The 18,347-nt window shown below is 34.9% G+C and overlaps 1 protein-coding gene across 1 annotated transcript in view; it reads left to right on the top strand.

The window, feature by feature from the left end:
* Positions 1-18,347, top strand: part of LOC138806219 (POTE ankyrin domain family member A-like) — a 75,160-nt gene that overhangs the window by 37,848 nt on the left and 18,965 nt on the right. Inside the window, exons 11-13 of the mRNA XM_069991753.1 lie at positions 5,101-5,194; positions 6,888-6,985; positions 7,977-8,112. Coding sequence (XP_069847854.1) covers positions 5,101-5,194; positions 6,888-6,985; positions 7,977-8,112 — 328 coding nt within the window. The remainder of the gene's footprint in view (positions 1-5,100; positions 5,195-6,887; positions 6,986-7,976; positions 8,113-18,347) is intronic.

The raw sequence follows: 18,347 nt of genomic DNA, 5'->3' as shown, positions 1-18,347 counted from the left end.
AAGAAAAATGCATAAATTTTACACACTGTCTCTAAATTTGGCATATTATCAACAAAATACAGTTTGAAGAGTAAAAAACTCTGAATTGTCTACTTTTCAAATTTTAGCAGACTTATTTCTTTCTTTCCTTGTTTTTTTTTTTTTATTGTGAAAATACCGTACAGAGGAGTTACAATTACATGGGCAAGATAATGAGTACATTTCTTATCAAGCATTGTTGCCTCCTCCTTTGTTTCCACTTCCTATCCCTTCCCATCTCCTCACCTTCCCCACCCCTCATTCCCCCCCCCAAAGTTGTAAAGTTCATTTTTCAACATAACAACTTCTACATTTCATTGTTGCAATTGGCCCACATATATCACTATTTAAACAAGTTGTTTTTTCCCTTCCCCTCCAAAAATTATACCAACATCAAATACAGTGAAAGCAGGGGTTATATAATCTTATAAATATGTTAGAAACAATCACATGAAAGAAAAAAAAACATTTGAATACATATCTTGGATTTCATTTCGCCTAACATCAACTTATCCGACCATTTCTGCTTGTCTCAGACTTATACTAGTTATTGCAAATAAGGGAAACTGTGGGGCCTATGTTTCTTTGGGCCTGGCTTACTTCACTTAATATAATTTTTTTCAAGTCTTTCCATTTCCTAACAAATGGGGAAATGTCATTCTTCCTGACAGAGGCATAGAATTCCATTATATATATATATATATATATATATACATATATATATGTATATGTATATATATATACATATGTATATATATACATATACATATATATATGTATATATATATACATATATGTATATATATATATATATATATATATATATATATATATATATATATATATATATATACCACATTTTCCTGATCCATTCATCTACTGAGGGACATCTGGGTTGGTTCCATATTTTAGTTATAGTAAATAATGCTGTAATAAACATAGTTGTGCTGGTAGCTTTAGTATGATCTTGTTTGTTTTCCTATGGGTAAATGTCCAAAAGTGGGATTGGTGGGTCATAGAGGAGCTCTATGTGGAGTCTTCTGAGGAACCTCCATACTGCTTTCCAAAGTGGATAACAAGTTTACACTCCCGTTAACAATGCAGTAAGGTTCCCTTCTGTCCACATCCCCTCCAGCATCTGTTGTTATTAGAGTTCTTGATTATAGCCATTCTAACTGGAGTGAGGTGGTATCTCAATGTTGGTTTGATTTGCATTTCTTTTATGGCTAGAGAGGTTGAGCATTTCCTCATGTCTCTATTGGCCATCCTTCTTTCCTCTTCAGAGAAGTTTCTCTTTATGTCTTTAGCCCACTTATTTATTTGAGGATTTGTTGTTGGGGATTTAATTTTTTGAGTTCTAAGTATATTTTAGATATGAGACCCTTGTCTATTGTATGGCTTGTGAAGATCTTCTCCCAATCCGGGGGCTTTCTATTGATCTTGCTAGCTATGTCCTTTGCCATGCAGAAGCTCTGCAATTTTATGCAATCCCATTTGTCCAACCTTTCTTTGATTTGTGTGTTTCTGGGTCTCTATTAAGAAAATTTCAGCCTGTGCCAAGGAGACCTAGGGTTTCTCCTATTCCATCCTGTAATGTTTTCAGGTGTAGGGTGCAGGGTGATATATAAGGATTTAGCTTTAGTTTTCTCCACGTAGTTAACCAATTTTACCAGCACCATTTACTGAAGAGGCTGTCTTTCTTCCATTCTATTTTTTTAGCTCCCTTATCGAAGATTAGATGGCTATAGGTCTGTAGGTTCATTTCTGGGTTTTCAATTCTATTCCATTGGTCTTGAGGTCTGTTCTTGTGCCAGTACTAAGCTGTTTTGATTGCTATGGCTTTGTAGTAGAGTTTGAAATTTGGTATTGATATCCCTCCAGCACCATTCTTCCTGTTGAGGATCGTTTTTGCTATTCAGGGTCTTTTATTGTTCCATATGAATTTTTGGATTGCCTCTTCTATTTCTTTGAAGAATGAGGTTGGAATATTGATAGGTATCACATTGAATTGGGAAGTATTGCCATTTTCATGATGTTGATACTTCCAATCCAGGAGCATGGGAGGTTTTGCCACTTTCTAAGTTCTGTTTTGATTTCCTTTTTCAAGTTTTTAAAGTTTTCATCATAGAGGTCCTTCACTTCTTTGGTTAATTTAATTCCTACGTATTTTATTTTTTCTGGGGCTATTGTGAATGGAGTTGCTTTCCTAATTTGAGCCACACTTTTCTCATTTTTGGCATACGGAAAAGCCATTGATTTTTGAGAGTTAATTTTATACCCTGCTACTTTGCCAAAGTTTTGAATCAGCTTGAGTAATTTGGGAGTGGAGTCCATGGGATTCTTTAAATACAAGATCATGTTATCTGCAAAGAGGGAGAGTTTTACTTCTTCTTTCCCTATTTGGATCCCCTTTATGTTTGTATCTTGTCTTATTGCTGTAGCTAGGCATTCTAATACTAGATTGAAGAGAAGTAGAGAGGGTGGACATCCTTGTCTCGTTCCTGAGTTAAGAGGAAATGGCTTTAGTTTTTCACCATTGAGTATAATGCTGATTGTAGGTTTGTCATATGCAGCCTTTATTGAGGAATGTTCCATGGATTCCTAATTTTTCCAGAACCTTCATCATAAAGGGGTGTTGGATCTTGTCAAATGCTTTTTTTGCACATTGAGATAACCATGTGGTTCTTATCCTTGCTCTTGTTGATGTGATGAATTATATTAATTGATTTGCATATATTGAACCAGTTTTGCATCCCTGAATTGATTCCTGTTTGATTATGGCTTATGATTTTTTGGATGAATTATTGAAGTCAATTGGCCAAAATTTTGTTGAGAAGCTTTGCATCGATGTTCATCAAAGAAATGGGTCTATAGTTCCCTTTCTTTGATGAGTCCCTGCCTGGTTTTGGGATGGTTTCATAGAAAGAGTTCGATAGTGAACTTTTAATTTTATTGAAGAGTTGGAGGAGTATTGGTGTGAGCTCTGCTTTGAAGGCCTTGCAGAATTCTGCTGTAAAACCATCTGGTCCTGGGCTTTTCTTAGATGGGAGGTCTCTTATTGCTGCTTCTATTTCAATGCTTGATAGGCCTGTTAAGATGGTTTAACTCATCTTGGTTTAGTTTTGGCATGTCGATTTTTGCTAGGAAAAGGTCCATTTCTACCAAGTCCTCAAACTTATTAGCATAAAGTTTTGAAAAGTATTCCCTTATAATGTTCTGAGTCTTGGTTGTTTCTGTGGTGATGTTTCCATTCTCATCTCTGAGTTTATTTATTTGGGTGTGTTCTCTTCTTTTCTGATTAGATTTGCTAATAGTCTGTCAATTTTGTTAATTTTTTTTGAAGAACCAACTCATGTTTTGTTCATTCTTTCTATGTTTTTTTGGATTCTAATTCATTTAATTCTGATTTAATATTAATTATTTCTTTCCATCTACTGGATTGGGGTTTATCTTGCTGCTCTTTTTCAAGGAGGCTCAGGTGTCTCATTAAATTGTTGGTTTCAGATCTATCCAATTTGTTGATGTAGGAACTCAGAGCTATAAACTTGCCTCTGAGTACTGCCTTTCCTGTGTCCCAGAGGAGCTGGTAATTTATGTGTTCATTTTTGTTGAATATCATGACCATTTGAATTTCATTTCTAATCTCTTTCATGACCCGCTGGTGATTCAACACTGTGTTGTTCAGTCTCCATGTGTTACAGAACTTTGTTTGGTGGCTTTTGGTGTTGAGTTCTAATTTTATTCCCTTGTGGTCTGAGAGAATAAGAGAATGCAAGATATAACTTCAATGTTTCTGAATTTGGACAAGTTTGCTTTGTGACCTAAAATGTGGTCTATTTTGGAAAATGTTCCATGTGCTGCTGAGTAAAAAGTGTATTCTGATGCTTCTGGGTGAAATATTCAGTAGATGTCTGTTAAATCTAGTTGTTCCATGCAGTTGTTTAGATCTGCAGTTGAGTTTTTGCGGAGTTGATCAATCTAGTGGGGATAGTGGTTTGTTGAAGTCCCCAACAATTAATGTCTTTGGATCTATGTGAGATTTGAGAGAAAGTAGTGTTTCTTGGATAAATTTGGGTGTTCTGTTGTTTGGCGAATAAATATTTAGAATTGTAATATCCTCCTGAAGGAGAGATCCCTTAATTAGTATGTAGTGACCTTCTTTATCTCTTCTCACGAATTTTAATTTGAAGTCTATTTTATCTGATATTAGGATTGCAACTCCTTCCTGTTTATGGAGGCCATTTTCTTGGTAGTTTTTGTTCCAGCCTTTCACTTTCAAAATATATTTGTTTTCATGGTTAGGGTCTGACTCCTGAAAGCAGCAGATAGAAGAATCTTGCTTTTTAATCCAACTAGACAGTCTTTGTCACTTAATTGGAGAGTTAAGTCCGTTAATGTTGAGAGATAGGACTGAGAGGTATTTGGGAGTTCCTGCCATTTTATCCACCTTCTTGGGGGCTGGGGCAACTGGCTTTTTCCTATAGTTCTTGGATCCTCAATTTGGGTGTGTTTTCTTGGCCCTTATTGTGGTCTTGATTGGTTTTGTATGTGTAGGACATCTTTAAGTATCTTTTGTAGGGCTGGTTTGGTGGAGATATATTGTTTCATTTTTCTTTGCTATGGAAGGTTTTTATTTGACCTTCGGTTATAAAGGAGAGTTTAACTGGGTACAGTATTCTTGGTTGATAGTTGTTTGTCTTTAGGGCATGGAATACATCATTCCAGGCTCTTCTTGCTTTAATTGTCTCTGCTGAGAAATCTGAGGTGATTCTAGTTGTTTTTCCTTTATAGGTGATTGATCTTTTCTCCTTGACAGCTTTAAGGATCTTTCCCTTGGTCTGAGTTGATACTGTGCGGAGTATAATGTGACGGTGGGATGTCCTGTTCTGGTCTGGTCTATTTAGGGTTCTAAAAGACATATCTGAATATGTCTATTTTTTTTCATGTTTGGGAAATTCTCTGCTAAGATCCTGTTAAACAAATTTCCTAGACCAAGACTTATTTATTTCTTTTTAATTTTTGGTGTTCATAACATTTTAAGAATTCATCTGTGATAATAATTATTTATTTAAATGCCTCTAGGTTTAAACATGAATATTGCATGTTAGAAGATATAATTAAAAAGATAGCAATGAAACTTGAAGAGCTACAGAAAAAACTGATGGGTATGAATTTGGTAAGTAAGTTTATTGTTAATTCTTTTCATCCTGAAAAGAACAGTTTTTCCCCCTAGAAGTACTGTAATAGGAATACTTAGACAATTTGCAAAGTCACAAACATTTTGTGTATTTATATCAATAGTACTGGCTATTAGTAGTACAAGTCTTACTGTCTTTAAAGAAATTATGTGACTTATGTAGATGTACGGAAGTTACAGTAAGGTAAAAAGTACATTTTTTTTGGTCAAACTTGTTTCCCTTCCCTCATTTTTCTCTTTCCCTCCCCCACAAGTCACTTTTTAACTATTGGCAATAATGGTGCTCTGAACATTGCTGCAGTACTATTGTTTAAACCCTGATAACACTTAGTTTAAAAATATCTCAAGATATTACATAGTTGATCTAAAATCGTGATTTTACCTTTTAATCTAAGCCTTTAGTGACATTTAGAGAATGAATTACTTCATATTCTTCATCGACTGAATATTTAGGCAATATTTAAACATTCCCCAAAATGGATATATAAAAGAAATAGTTACCAGTAAGTATGTGGAAATGGTGCTTGTTTGAAAAGACCTTCAGGAGTATTTAGTGCTCTTAGAATTGCAGGCTCTTTTTTTTTTCAAGACATACACATTCCAAACTCAGAGGAGATTGCACTAGAATTCAGGATGCCAATTTATTGAATGTACAATGGCTACTATGCTATTATTTACCAAACAAAGCTATTTCTCTACTATTCATATTTTCTTTTGTGGTAATAGGTATCATAAATTTGCTTTGTGAACATTATATTGAGTTAATGAAGTAGTGTTACTCCTATTTGATTTTCTGTTGTTGATTTTCTTCCAGTACTGGGGCTTGAAGATAGGAACTTGTGCTCTAGCTTGGCATGGATTTTACTCATGCTTGGTGCTCAATTACTAGAACCATGCTTTCATTACCTAATTTCTTTATGACACAATAGCTACAGTAATGTAATTTCATTTTACATAAAATATACATACTTATTAGGGGAATTTGAATATTTGTTTGGACTGTTTGGTCATGGATAAAATAGCAAGAAACTGATTTTTATATACATATATTTATAAATCATTCCTGTTTTATTACCAAACTTTGCAAATATATAACATGAGCATTTGTTGATAGTGTTCTATAAATGACAATGCCAGGAGCCACAGTGCCACTTCTGGGTTTTTCTGTGGTGCTGAGGAATTGAATCCAGGGCCTCATGCATGCGAAGGAAGCACTCTACTACTGAGCCACCTTCCCAACCCCGCATATCACTTTTTAGATGTTATATCTTCCTAGAAAATTAGTTTAAGAAAAAGAAAGGAGCAAAATACATAATCTGATGCTTGTGAAAAAGACAAAACATATTGGTCAGCATTCTAATACTGTAAAAATGACAACAATCAGAATCCACACTAAAAGTCTGAAATCAGTTATCTGTAGAATCATGCATGATGAGTTTATTACCTATACATTAAATAAAGAAAAGGGTAAACACTTTTCTGCAACTAAAATTCCATAAAAGGTAATGTTTATGAGTGTGTAAGTCAGTTTGAGCTCATTTGAGTATTGATGTCAAATAACCATCTTGTTAACTTTTCTTAATATATGTTACCCAAACTCATAAATTATATTTCTAAGAAGGAAAGTGATTGTCTATAACTTTTGGAAATTTATATTTATACTCTTTCAAAGACTGAAGATGAACTAGTAAAGAAACTTATTGAGTCAGTACAGAAACTGGAAATTGCTTTGATTCAAAAAAAGAAGAAAATGGAAGAATTAGAAAAAGAGTAAGATCTTAATATTTAATATCTTAAGTATTAATAGTAGTTTAAATATTGAATAGTAGTTTTACGAAGTGCTAAATATAAAGTCATTTTATAACCAATAGTTAATTCTATTTTAGAATTTAGATCAGAAACTCATGACAGAATTACAGTTCTTTTTTTTTTTTAATGCCACAGTATACTGTTTTCTCTTTTATGATGTTAAAAACTATAGTGCTGGCTGTGATGCCACATGACTGTAATCTATGTGGGAGGCAAAGCTGCAAGTTGATTTAAGTTAGAGGCTGGACTAGAAGGATTCACATTTGCTGGACAAATGCTCTAACACTTCAGCCATACTTCCAGCCATTTCTGTTTGTAGGAATTTTTTGTATCCCATTTTCTGTGATCTCCTATTGATGCTTTCTACATAGCTGGGATTATAGATGAGAAACCCACATCTAGCTTGGATTAGGTGTCATTAACTTTCTTCCCAGACTGGCCCTAGATAATGTACTTCCTGAATCCCATCTTGTGTGTGAGTAGCTGGTATAAAAGTGAACCAGTCGCAAAGTGCATTTTAGGATCTTATAACCACACTTAAATATGCATATCATCCTTATTTACTTATAAGTATACCATACTTATTCACTTAAAGTATTAATCCTTAGATTATAGCCAATCTTTAATAAGGAAATGTTTCATGTTAACATAGCAAATGGACATAATAGTTAAAATGATTCTTTATATAGTTGTACTATGTACTCTTTCTCTGTCATATATAACATAAAATTTTCTGTCATACATACCATATCATATATGTCATACATACATATCATATATATCATAAAAATTTCAACATTGTTTACATAATTTTGTAATAATGTTAAAGTATGTAGTAATAATTTACAATTGAAAAAATTGAAATTGTTTGTGACAAAATATAATATCTGTTTAAAATTAGTAAATATTTACTCTTTATCAAACATTACATACTGATTCTATAACTCTGCAGGTTTAAGGAACACCCTAAAATGGCCAAAGAGAAGGTGAAGGAAAATCAAAATAAAAATGGAGAGTGTAATATCGATGAACATCTAAAAGAAAGTAAACTGGAAAAAGATCTTTCAGTTAACATGCTGATACATGAGGTAGTTATAATCTCTTTTGGAACAAAAATCTTTAAATGAAGGAAATATAACTTCTATGAGCAGTGAAATAAGGATTTAATATTTTATGAACCTGATTTCAGTGTAAAAAGTATACCATTTCTCCGACAAGGGAAAACTTTTTTTCTTGTCTTACATTCTAGCAAATGATACAACTAAGCCATGCACCACGAGATGATCTAAAATTATTATGACAAAATCAGTTTTTATTGGGTAACACCCTTAAGGTATAAGTGAAAGCATGAACATAATCAGAATACAGCACATCAGTTTTTAGGATTTTCTGAGTTATATGGTTATCACTTTAATCTAAAAATATTTTTATTGTCCTAAAATGAAGTCCAGAATCTTTTAACTATCAGCTAGTCCTTTTCTTGGTCAGCTTTGGAGGCTACCACTCTCCTTGCTCTCTATGCATAGTTTGGAAATTCATCTAAATGGATCACTCAATCTGTGATCTAGCTTTTTTTGGACTTTATTTACTTGGAAAAATGTTTACAATGATAATGTTGGTAGTAGGAAGTATATCTACTTAATTTCTTAAGGCTGAGTCATAACGCATTGCAAGCATATACTATATATTTATGTATTTTTATATTCATCAGCTGATGGATCTTTTTGTTATTTTCTACTTCGGGATTTTGCTACTAATACTGCTGTGGACATGTAAGTGGAGTGATTGAGTAATATATCTGTGAAGCTTTGAGGAAATGCCAGTGTTGATGTGTTTTCCAAATTGTCCATACCGTTGTCCATTTCACTGGCATCCCACTATTTGAAGTATTATACCATAGAGGTTTTTGTCTGCACAATCCAGATGAGGTTGAGCACATGCTTTTCATGTGCTAATAAATCAACTGTATAGATTTTTTTGAGAAACCTCTCTAAGTTCCTTTCAAATTGTATTATTTTTAATTTTAACTTTTAATAGTCTTCTGTATATCCCAACTAAAATCTTTTATCAGATACATTGGTTTAAAATATTTTCTGCTGATTGGTTAAACACCTGTAGAAAACTAAATCCTTATATATCACCCTGCACCAGAATCAATTCCAAATGGATCAAAGACCTCGAGGTAAAAGCAGAAACCCTGAAAATATTACAGAAAGGATAGGAGAAACACAAAGGATCCTTGGCACAGGCTGAACTTTTCTTAATAGAGACCCAGAAGCACAACAAATCAAAGAAAGGTTGCACAGATGGGATTGCATGCAACTGCAGAACTTCTGCAAGGCAAAGGACATAGCTAGAAAGATCAATAGAAAGCCCTCGGACTGGGAGAAGATCTTCACCCAAACAACGAACAAGGATCTCATAGCTAAAATATACTTAGAAATCAAAAAACTAAATCCTCCAACAACAAATCATCAAAGAAACAACTGCCTGATTAATAAATGGGCTAAAGACTCACAGAGAGACTTCTCTGAAGAAGAGAGAAGAATGGCCAATAGACACATAGATACATGAAGAAATGATCGACCTCTCTACTCATAAAAGAAATGCAAATCAAGACAATGCTGAGATTCCACCTTACCCCAGCTAGAATGGATATAATCAAGAAATCTAGTAACACAGATACTGGAGGGGATGTGGCCAAAAGGGAACCCTACTGCATTGTTGTTGGGAGTGTAAACTTGTTCAACCACTCTGGAAAGCAGTATGGAGGTTCCTCAAAAGTCTCCCTTATGACCCAGCAATCCCATTTTTGGGCATTTACCTGAATGATCACAAACAAGGTCATACCAAAGCTACCAGCATGACTATGTTTATCACAGCATTATTTACCATAGCTAACATATGGACCCAACTCAGATGCTCATCAGTAGATGAATGGATCAAGAAAATGTGATATATATATATATATATATATATATATATATGTACACACACACACACATATATATGTATGTGTATACTCACACACACACACACACACACACACACACACACACACACACACACAATGGAATTCTATGCCTCCATCAGGAAGAATGACATTGCCTCTTCTGTTAGGAAATGGAAAAACTTGGAAAGAATATATTAAATGAAGTAAGCTAGGCCCAAAGAAACATAGGTCCCGTGGTTTCCCTTGTTTGCAGTGACTAGTACATGTCTAGGACAAGCAGAGAAGGTCAAAGGCCATGTACATACAACAACACGAGATAATGTTAAGCAAAATGTACCCCAAGACAGGGACACAAGTTTTTTTTTTCTTTCTGGTGTTTTTAATGCATTTACAATACACTATGTGATTCTTTTTTTTTTTCTTATGGTAGGTTCTTCCTCCATGGTATAATCTCTGTTTTCACTGGATTTGATGCCGGTGTTCTGCATCTTGTATATACATTTTTGTAATTTGGGGAGGGGAAGGGATGTTGCAGAATGCCTAAAAAGCGATCAGGCTGACCCATTGTGATGATGAGATGTACAGGACACTATATTGAAAATGAACATTACAATGTGGGGGGGGGGCGGGATGAGTTGGGGAGGCAGGGAGGGAAGTGATGATGGGGGAAAATGAAGAGGTAGTAAGCTTGCTATGAAATGTACTCATTACCATACTCATGTAACTGTAACCCCTCTGTACAACATTTTTACAATAAAAATGTAAAATTAATAAAAAGAAACTATAATTGCTTAGGTTCACCTCTTTTCATTAGGCAAATAGATACGTATAGCTGTATTTTAGAGTTCAATGCAAGCTGCATTGAGTAAATAGTTTAACTTAGCCAAGGAAACAATTTAAAGAAATTTGACATATTCACAATAGAATTTTACTTATCCATTAGAATGTTATTGTACTATTTGTAAAGGATGGACAAAGGGCGAACAAATAATGCAGTGATACTCACTAGACACTGTGAAAATGAACTATACAACTTGTGGGAGGTGATCAGGAAGGAAAAGCTGGACAAAAGAGAGGGAAGGTGCTGACACTGTTCAAAAAGAAATGTGCTCTTACCTGAGTTATTAACACCTCTGTACATCAATTTTACAATAACCATTTAAAAATGAAAAATAATAGATGGAGACTTGAAAAATTATGTTAAGTAAAACAACTCAGGACCAGAGAGACAAAAAATACGTTTTCCTTAAATGTGGAAGCTAGATTCAGCTTACAAACTCATAAGTAAATAGATTGGATGGTACACAGGTATATACAAAGGTATTAACTGCAATATAGTAGATTCAAGGGAGAACTCAAATGGTGCAAATCATTAGAAAGCCAAAATCAGACTTTAGCAAGATAAAATACCAGGAAGCAAATACTCAAAAGGGGTGGAATCAAGTGGTAAGGAGTGTACAAATGAAGAGGAGAAGTGGGGATGGGGGGCAAAAATCCAGTGTATGTACTACAAATGAGGAAGAGCGAGGGAAGGAGAAGGAAGGGAAGAGACGGGTAAGAATGTTGACAGGAGTGATAAGTATAAACTGCTTTATCAAATGTCAACTCCATTGTACAGCTACCTAAAGATAATAATAATGATAAGGTAATAATAATGCTGACTGAGATAATGGATGAGGAAATTCATCAGAAGCAAAGAATAGACATCATTATAGTCTTCACTTGTATCAACTATTATACTATGGTTCATGCTTTCCATTCTTCCATAACACATAATTTGAGAAAAAATTCTAGGTAGGCATATCCACCTCATAGTAAGAATTTTCATTTGAATGGAATAGTTGAAAATTCTTACCCCTCCAAATTTCTGGTGTCTTTTATCTAAGTGTCTTCTGATTCTTATTGGCAATGTTTGTTACTGATAAATTACTCTCAATATAATTAGATACTAATTTAAGGATTAATTCTTATATGTTTCTTCCTGTATTATTTTAGAAAAATGACAATTAAAATCCCAAACTTTAGTGGTTTAAATCATTAATTTTCCTCCTGGACTGATGGTTATGAATAAAGATTGCTGAGGACAGATTACCTTGCTCAGGCTCAGGTTTAGTGAGGAACGCTTATAGGCTAGAGAGATGAGTCATCCCCAAAAGCATTCAGTCCCACATCCCACATCTGGATGATGTTGTTGTCATTGCTCTCCCTGGTTAAAGCTTCAGTTGGGGAAGCACCTTGCTCTCTGTAGCCTAAGTTTCCTCAAATATGGATGCTGGGTTTCAAGAGCAAGGAGTCTGTGGTAGACAAATTTGCTTCTTAATTGTTGTATACTAAATTTTACATGGTTACTGGTTTTTAATCATTGCAGCTTCATGCATGCATTTGTTTTTTGTTTATACTCACCCACTGTTACTCTTTCTTGTCTTCATTTCTTCCTCTCTGTTTTTGTTATGTTTTCTACTTCCCTAATAGTATCCAATTTACCCTCATAGCATTTTTTTTGTTGGTCGTGGGGCCTGAACTCTAGGCCTGGATGCTGTCCCTCAGCTCTTTAGTTCAAGGCTAGCACCCTACCACTTGAGCCACAGCACCACTTCCAGCTTTTTCTGCTTATGTGGTGCTGAGGAATTGAACCCAGGGCCTCATGCATGCAAGGCAAGCACTCTACCACTGAGCCACCTTCCCAGCCCCCTCATAGCATTTTGTTTTAATCTTCTAACAAAAGATGAGATAAATCATATGCTATTTGCCCCATGGACTGGCTTCTTTCACTGAATATGTTTTCTACTTCCATTTATTTTCTTCCACTGCCATGATTTCTTTTTTTCCCATGTATATTTTTTTATTGTAAAAATACTGTACAGAGGAGTTACAGTTACATGAGTAGGGTAATGAATACAGTTCCTATCAAGCATTGTTACCTCCTCCTTTGTTTTTCTCCTACCAACCCTTCACTCCCTACCTCCCAAACTCCTTCCCCCCAAGTTGTAAAGTTTGTTTTCAACACAGTGTCTTGTACATCTTATTGTTACAATAGGTCAACCTGTATCCTTGTTTCAGCATTTTGTTATTTCCCTTCCCTCCCCAAATTAGAAAAATGTATATACAAGATGCAGGGCACTGGAATCACATACAGTGAAACAGAGGTTATACCATGGGGGAAGAACATACAAAAGAAACAAAAAAATCACACAGCACATTATAAGTACATTAAAAACAACAGTGAGAAAGATAAACCATCTTGTGTCCCAGTCTTGGGGTTCATTTTGCTTGGCATCATCTTATATGGTCATATGAATATAGCTTTTGAGCTTTGTTGCTTGTCCTAGACATATACTAGTTGTTGCAGATATGGGAAACTATGGGACCTATGTTTCTTTGAGTCTGGCTTACTTCATTTAATATAATTTTTTTCCAAATCTTTCCATTTCCTAACAAGTGGGATAGTGTCATTCTTTCTGATGGAGGCATAGAATTTATACACACACACACACACACACACACACACACACACACACACACACACACGTGTGTGTGTGTGTGTGTTTGTATATATATATATATATATATATATATATATATATATATATGTTACATTTTCTTGATCCATTCATCTACTGAGGGGCATCTGGGTTGGTTCCATAGCTTAGTTATGGTGAATAATGCTGTGATAAACATAGTTGTGCTGGTAGCTTTGGTATGACCTTGTTTGTGATCCTTTGGATAAATGCCCCAAAGTGGGATTGCTGGATCATAGAGGAGCTCTATGTGGAGTCTTTTGAGGAAACCTCCATACTGCTTTCCAAAGTGGTCCAATGCTATGATTTGTTAATAGCTGAGTAAATCTGTTAAGTATGTATAAGATATTTTTGTAATTTATTTATTCATTTATGATCACTGAGATTGATTGTCTAATTCATTAACTGAATAATGTCACAATAAACAGGAATATACTAGTAAATCTGTAGTAAACTGAATTTGATTATTTTTGGTATATATCAAAACTGGTACTGCTGGATTATATTAAAAAGTTAATCTATATGAGGTCAATTTAGGGTGGAATCCTTAATCTTTTTAGATCTAGGATCCTATGTTCTGGAAATAGATATAATTTGACTTCTGGCTTTCTTCATGTCTTTTCTTTCTTTTACTGTCTTGCTTTTGCTAGGAATTTCAGTACTATGTTGAATAGAAATATAGAAAGTGAACAGTTTGCCTTCTTCCTGACTTTAGGGGAAATGAGTTCACTTCATCCCTATTTAGCTTTAAGTTTGTTATATATTTCCTTTACTATGTTGAGGTATATTTCTTCTATTCCTAGATTCTTGAGGGCTTTTTTTCATGACAGTTTGTTGAATTTTACCAAAGGATTTCTCTGAAACAATTGATCTAATCATGTGATTCTTGTTTTTTCGGGGGGGGGGCTGGTTGTGGGGCCTGAACTCTGGGCCTAGGCGCTGTCCCTCAGCTCTTCAGCTCAAGACTAGCACTCTACTGCTTGAGCCACAGCGCCACTTCCAGCTTTTTTTTTTTTTTCTGCTTATATGGTGCTGAGGAATCGAACCCAGGGCCTCATACATGCAAGGCAAGCGCTCTACCACCAAGCCACCTTCCCAGTCCCGTGATTCTTGTTTTTGATCCCTTTATGTGTTATGTTCTGTGTATTCATTTTCAAATGATGACTGAACTTTGCATATCTGGAATATGACCACCTTGATCATGTCACATGTTTACTTGAGGAGGAGGTGTATTCAGGTTCTCAAAAATTAATTTTTGAGAGTTAGCATATCCAAAAGATTGGTCTATAATTCTTTGTGTGCCTTTGTTTGATTCTGGGCTGTGTGGAATTCTGACTTCATGAATGAATTTCACAGTATTCCTTCCCTTTTTGTCTCATGAAAAAATTGAGGACTTTTGGTATTAGTTCTTCTGCAAGAGTCTAATGCAATTGAGCAGTGAATCTGTTAGGTAGTGAACTTTTCTTTCATTAGGAGACTTATTCCTACAATCTCATTGTGTGTTATAGATTAAATTATGTGGTTTAAATCCTTTTGATTCAATTTTTCGTAGGTCAAGTGCTTTTAGAAAGGTATCTATTTTCTCCACATTTTCCAGTAATATGAATATAGTTTCTCTAAGTGTTCCTTCATAATCTTCTGGATTTTGTTGGTATTTGTTGTTATATTTCCATTTTTATGTCTATTTTTTGTTGTTGTTGTTGTTGGTCATGGGGCTGAACTCTGGGCCTGGGCGCTGTCCCTCAGCTCTTCAGCTTAAGGTGAGCATTCTACCACTTGAGCCACAGCACCACTTCTGGCTTTTTCTGCTTATGTGGTGCTGAGGAATCGAACCCAGGGCCTCATGCATGCGAGGCAAGCACTCCACCACTGAGCCACCTTCCCAGCCTCAAATAGGAAAAAATCCTTCTTTCTTTCCTATTTGTGCCACTTTAATTAATTTCTATTGCCTTATTGTTCTGGCTAGGAAAAATAGTACCATACTAAGTACAGTGGTAAGAACACAGACCACTATTATCTTTTCTAAATTTAGAAAATATTTCAGAAATAAAAAAGAAAATATTTCAGTCTGATTTTTTCATAATTTCCCAGAGGTTTTGCCTGTTTGACTTATATTTCTTTAATATTTCCTAATTCTTAATTTGGCTATACTTCTATATCTGTGTTATCCTGGAATGCTGACATTCTGTCCTCAGTTAATCAACATCACTAGAAAAAATTGCCATAGTTTTACCTTCTTTATTGAGCTTTTATTTTCCTGAATTTCACTTTTTTTCAGTTTTAGGATGTCTGCCTTTTTTATTAAAATTTTATTTCTAATCTTGCATTATCTTCATTAAATCATTCCAGTATTTATTTGTATTCTTTTTGGGTGTCTGTAACTGCTTATTTACATGTATGCTCTTTGAATTCATTCAGTTATTTATATGTGCCCTTTTTCATTTGGATGATCACTTTTTATCATTCTTATGAGTTCTTTGTGATTTTTCCCCTTTTGTATGCTCAGCATGAACTGATATGGGACTGATGCTTTTTGGAGGGCTTATAGTATCTTTTTTTCATATTTGTCTTGTGATTTACATATCTGAAATGCACTTGTACGTTGGACATTTGTATCACTTGTCACCCTGAAGTCAAAATGTTCACAATGTTCAGGAAAGACTGTGTAGTGGAAGGATTGCAGTTAGTTTGTCTCTTCTCAAATAGTCAGGCCACCAGATCCAGGCCCACAGCCCAACTCAGACATAATCTATCCCTACCACCCCAGGCTTGGCTCAGTCTTTAGGCCAGCCTTGGTCCATACTTGTTTCTAAGACCAATCTTTCTAGAAGCTCCTGATATCTGAATTCTATACCAGAAGAGGCAATTGCCTACTTTTCTGAAGTGTTTATCAGATGATAAGACTGAGGATCCAAATACATTAAGGTGTTAGTTCTGTCTTACGTAAATTCACAGATGACAATTATAATCAACAATAGCAATTCTTTGTCTTGGATGCTGTCCAATTCACTGCCATAGTGTCATTTGAAGGAATCAGGTTTCCTTATTTTATTTTATTGTAAAAATTCTGTACAGAGGGGTTACAGTTACATGAGTAAGGCAATGAGTACATTTCTTGTCAAGCGTTGTTACTCCCTCCCCTGTTGTTCTCCCACTATCCCTTGTTTTCTTTTTTTTCTCATATTTTTGATGTCTCTGAGTTTAGATTTTTTAAATGTTTTTATTGTAAAAATACTGTGCAGAGGGGTTACAGTTACATGAGTAAGGTGATGAGTACATTCCTATGGAGCATTGTTACCTCCTCCTTTGTTTCCCCCCTACCATCCCTTCCTTCCCCACTTCCCCAACTCCCCCCCCCCCCAATTATAAAGTTTGTTTTCAACATAATGCTGAATTTTGATTTTCATATATATGATACCAAGTCATTTTTCAGAGGACATAGTCACTATATTCTTTCAGTTGCACTATATTCTATGTTCAGGCTGTACCGCATAAAGTTAAGGTTTTATTTCTCGCTATTGAATTAGAATTGTATCTCACTGCCTAAGTATTTGGCCACATGCCCAAGGCAATGGCCTCAATCCCAAGAACATGCAGAGAGAATAAAATAGGTGGGATTTTGTGTAGTTCTTAATGCACAGGTTGGTGCTGTATTTGGTTCAAAGGTGGAGGCTTCATGGCTGCATTCCCATTAGAAGCATCCCTTCTTTGAGCTAATGATCACCACAATGAGTTTTGTACCCCATGGGTTGTTTAGGTTCCCACTAGTTCTACAGCCCTAAATACAGCAAGGTTAGAATTATTCACAATATTGTGTTTTAAGAGTAAGTTTCCCTAGGAAAATTTTATATGGAAACTATTTTCTAGTTCAGCCTTAGAAGTCATACAGTATGTCCTCACTTGCTGTTAATTAGAAACCAGTTGATAAGGCTCGTTTATTTGCAGGAGTGTAAATTTCATGAAAAATATCAAATAGTCTATAGACATGTTTTACACTACTAAGGACAAAACTGTTTAAAAGGAAAACCATTCACATCAACTCAGTACCAGTGAAATCTACACAAAAGTATGATTTTTTGAGATTTATAGCAGACTTTTGCTTTTTTAATATATTTTTTATTGTAAAGATGCTATACAGAGGGATTACAGTTACATGAGTAAGGTAATGAGTACATATCCTAAGGAGCATTGTTACCCCCTCCTTTGTTTTCCCCCTATCATCCCTTCCTTCTCTTCTCCAACTCCCCCCCACAAAGTTGTAAAGATCATTTTCAACACCGTGTCTTTACAAAGTATGATATTTTTCTTGCTTAATATATTCCTTCATTCCTGAAGTCTAAGATAATGCTCTTTTTAAATTATTTTAAAGTAGTTGTACAAAAAGAATTGCCATTAAAGCAGTTTATGAACACAATATATCTTGTTCCATGTCACCCATCCCTCCCTTCCCCACACCTCCCCTCACTTTTCTTACTTTTGTAAGATATACTTTGGATTCGTGTCCACATTTCCCCCTTTTTCTCCTCTTTATTTGTCCATCTTTTCCCCTTTAACCCCATCCTACCCTTTTAGAAAAACTGATTCTGGTGTTTTATTTTGCTGAACTTTGTGTTTGGCTTTCTAAGGAAATACACCATTTGAGAACTTCTTTGAATCTACCATATTTCAGTTAATATATTTGTTTATATTTGCATACCACCCAACATATTTACTTATAAGTTTGTAGGCTAAATCTAGCTTCTGCATAGAAGGGAAAACACATTTTTTTGTCTCTTTAGGCCTTACTTCAGTTAGCATAATTTTTCCAAGTTTTTCCATTTCTTTATGAATGGTACAATATCATTTCAAATGG

Source organism: Dipodomys merriami, unplaced genomic scaffold (assembly GCF_024711535.1).
Source record: "Dipodomys merriami isolate MVZ:Mamm:240054 unplaced genomic scaffold, mDipMer1.0.p SCAF_4, whole genome shotgun sequence".
Taxonomy (NCBI): domain Eukaryota; kingdom Metazoa; phylum Chordata; class Mammalia; order Rodentia; family Heteromyidae; genus Dipodomys; species Dipodomys merriami.
Note: the sequence above shows the minus strand (reverse complement) of the source record. Positions and strands in the feature narration are given on the sequence as shown.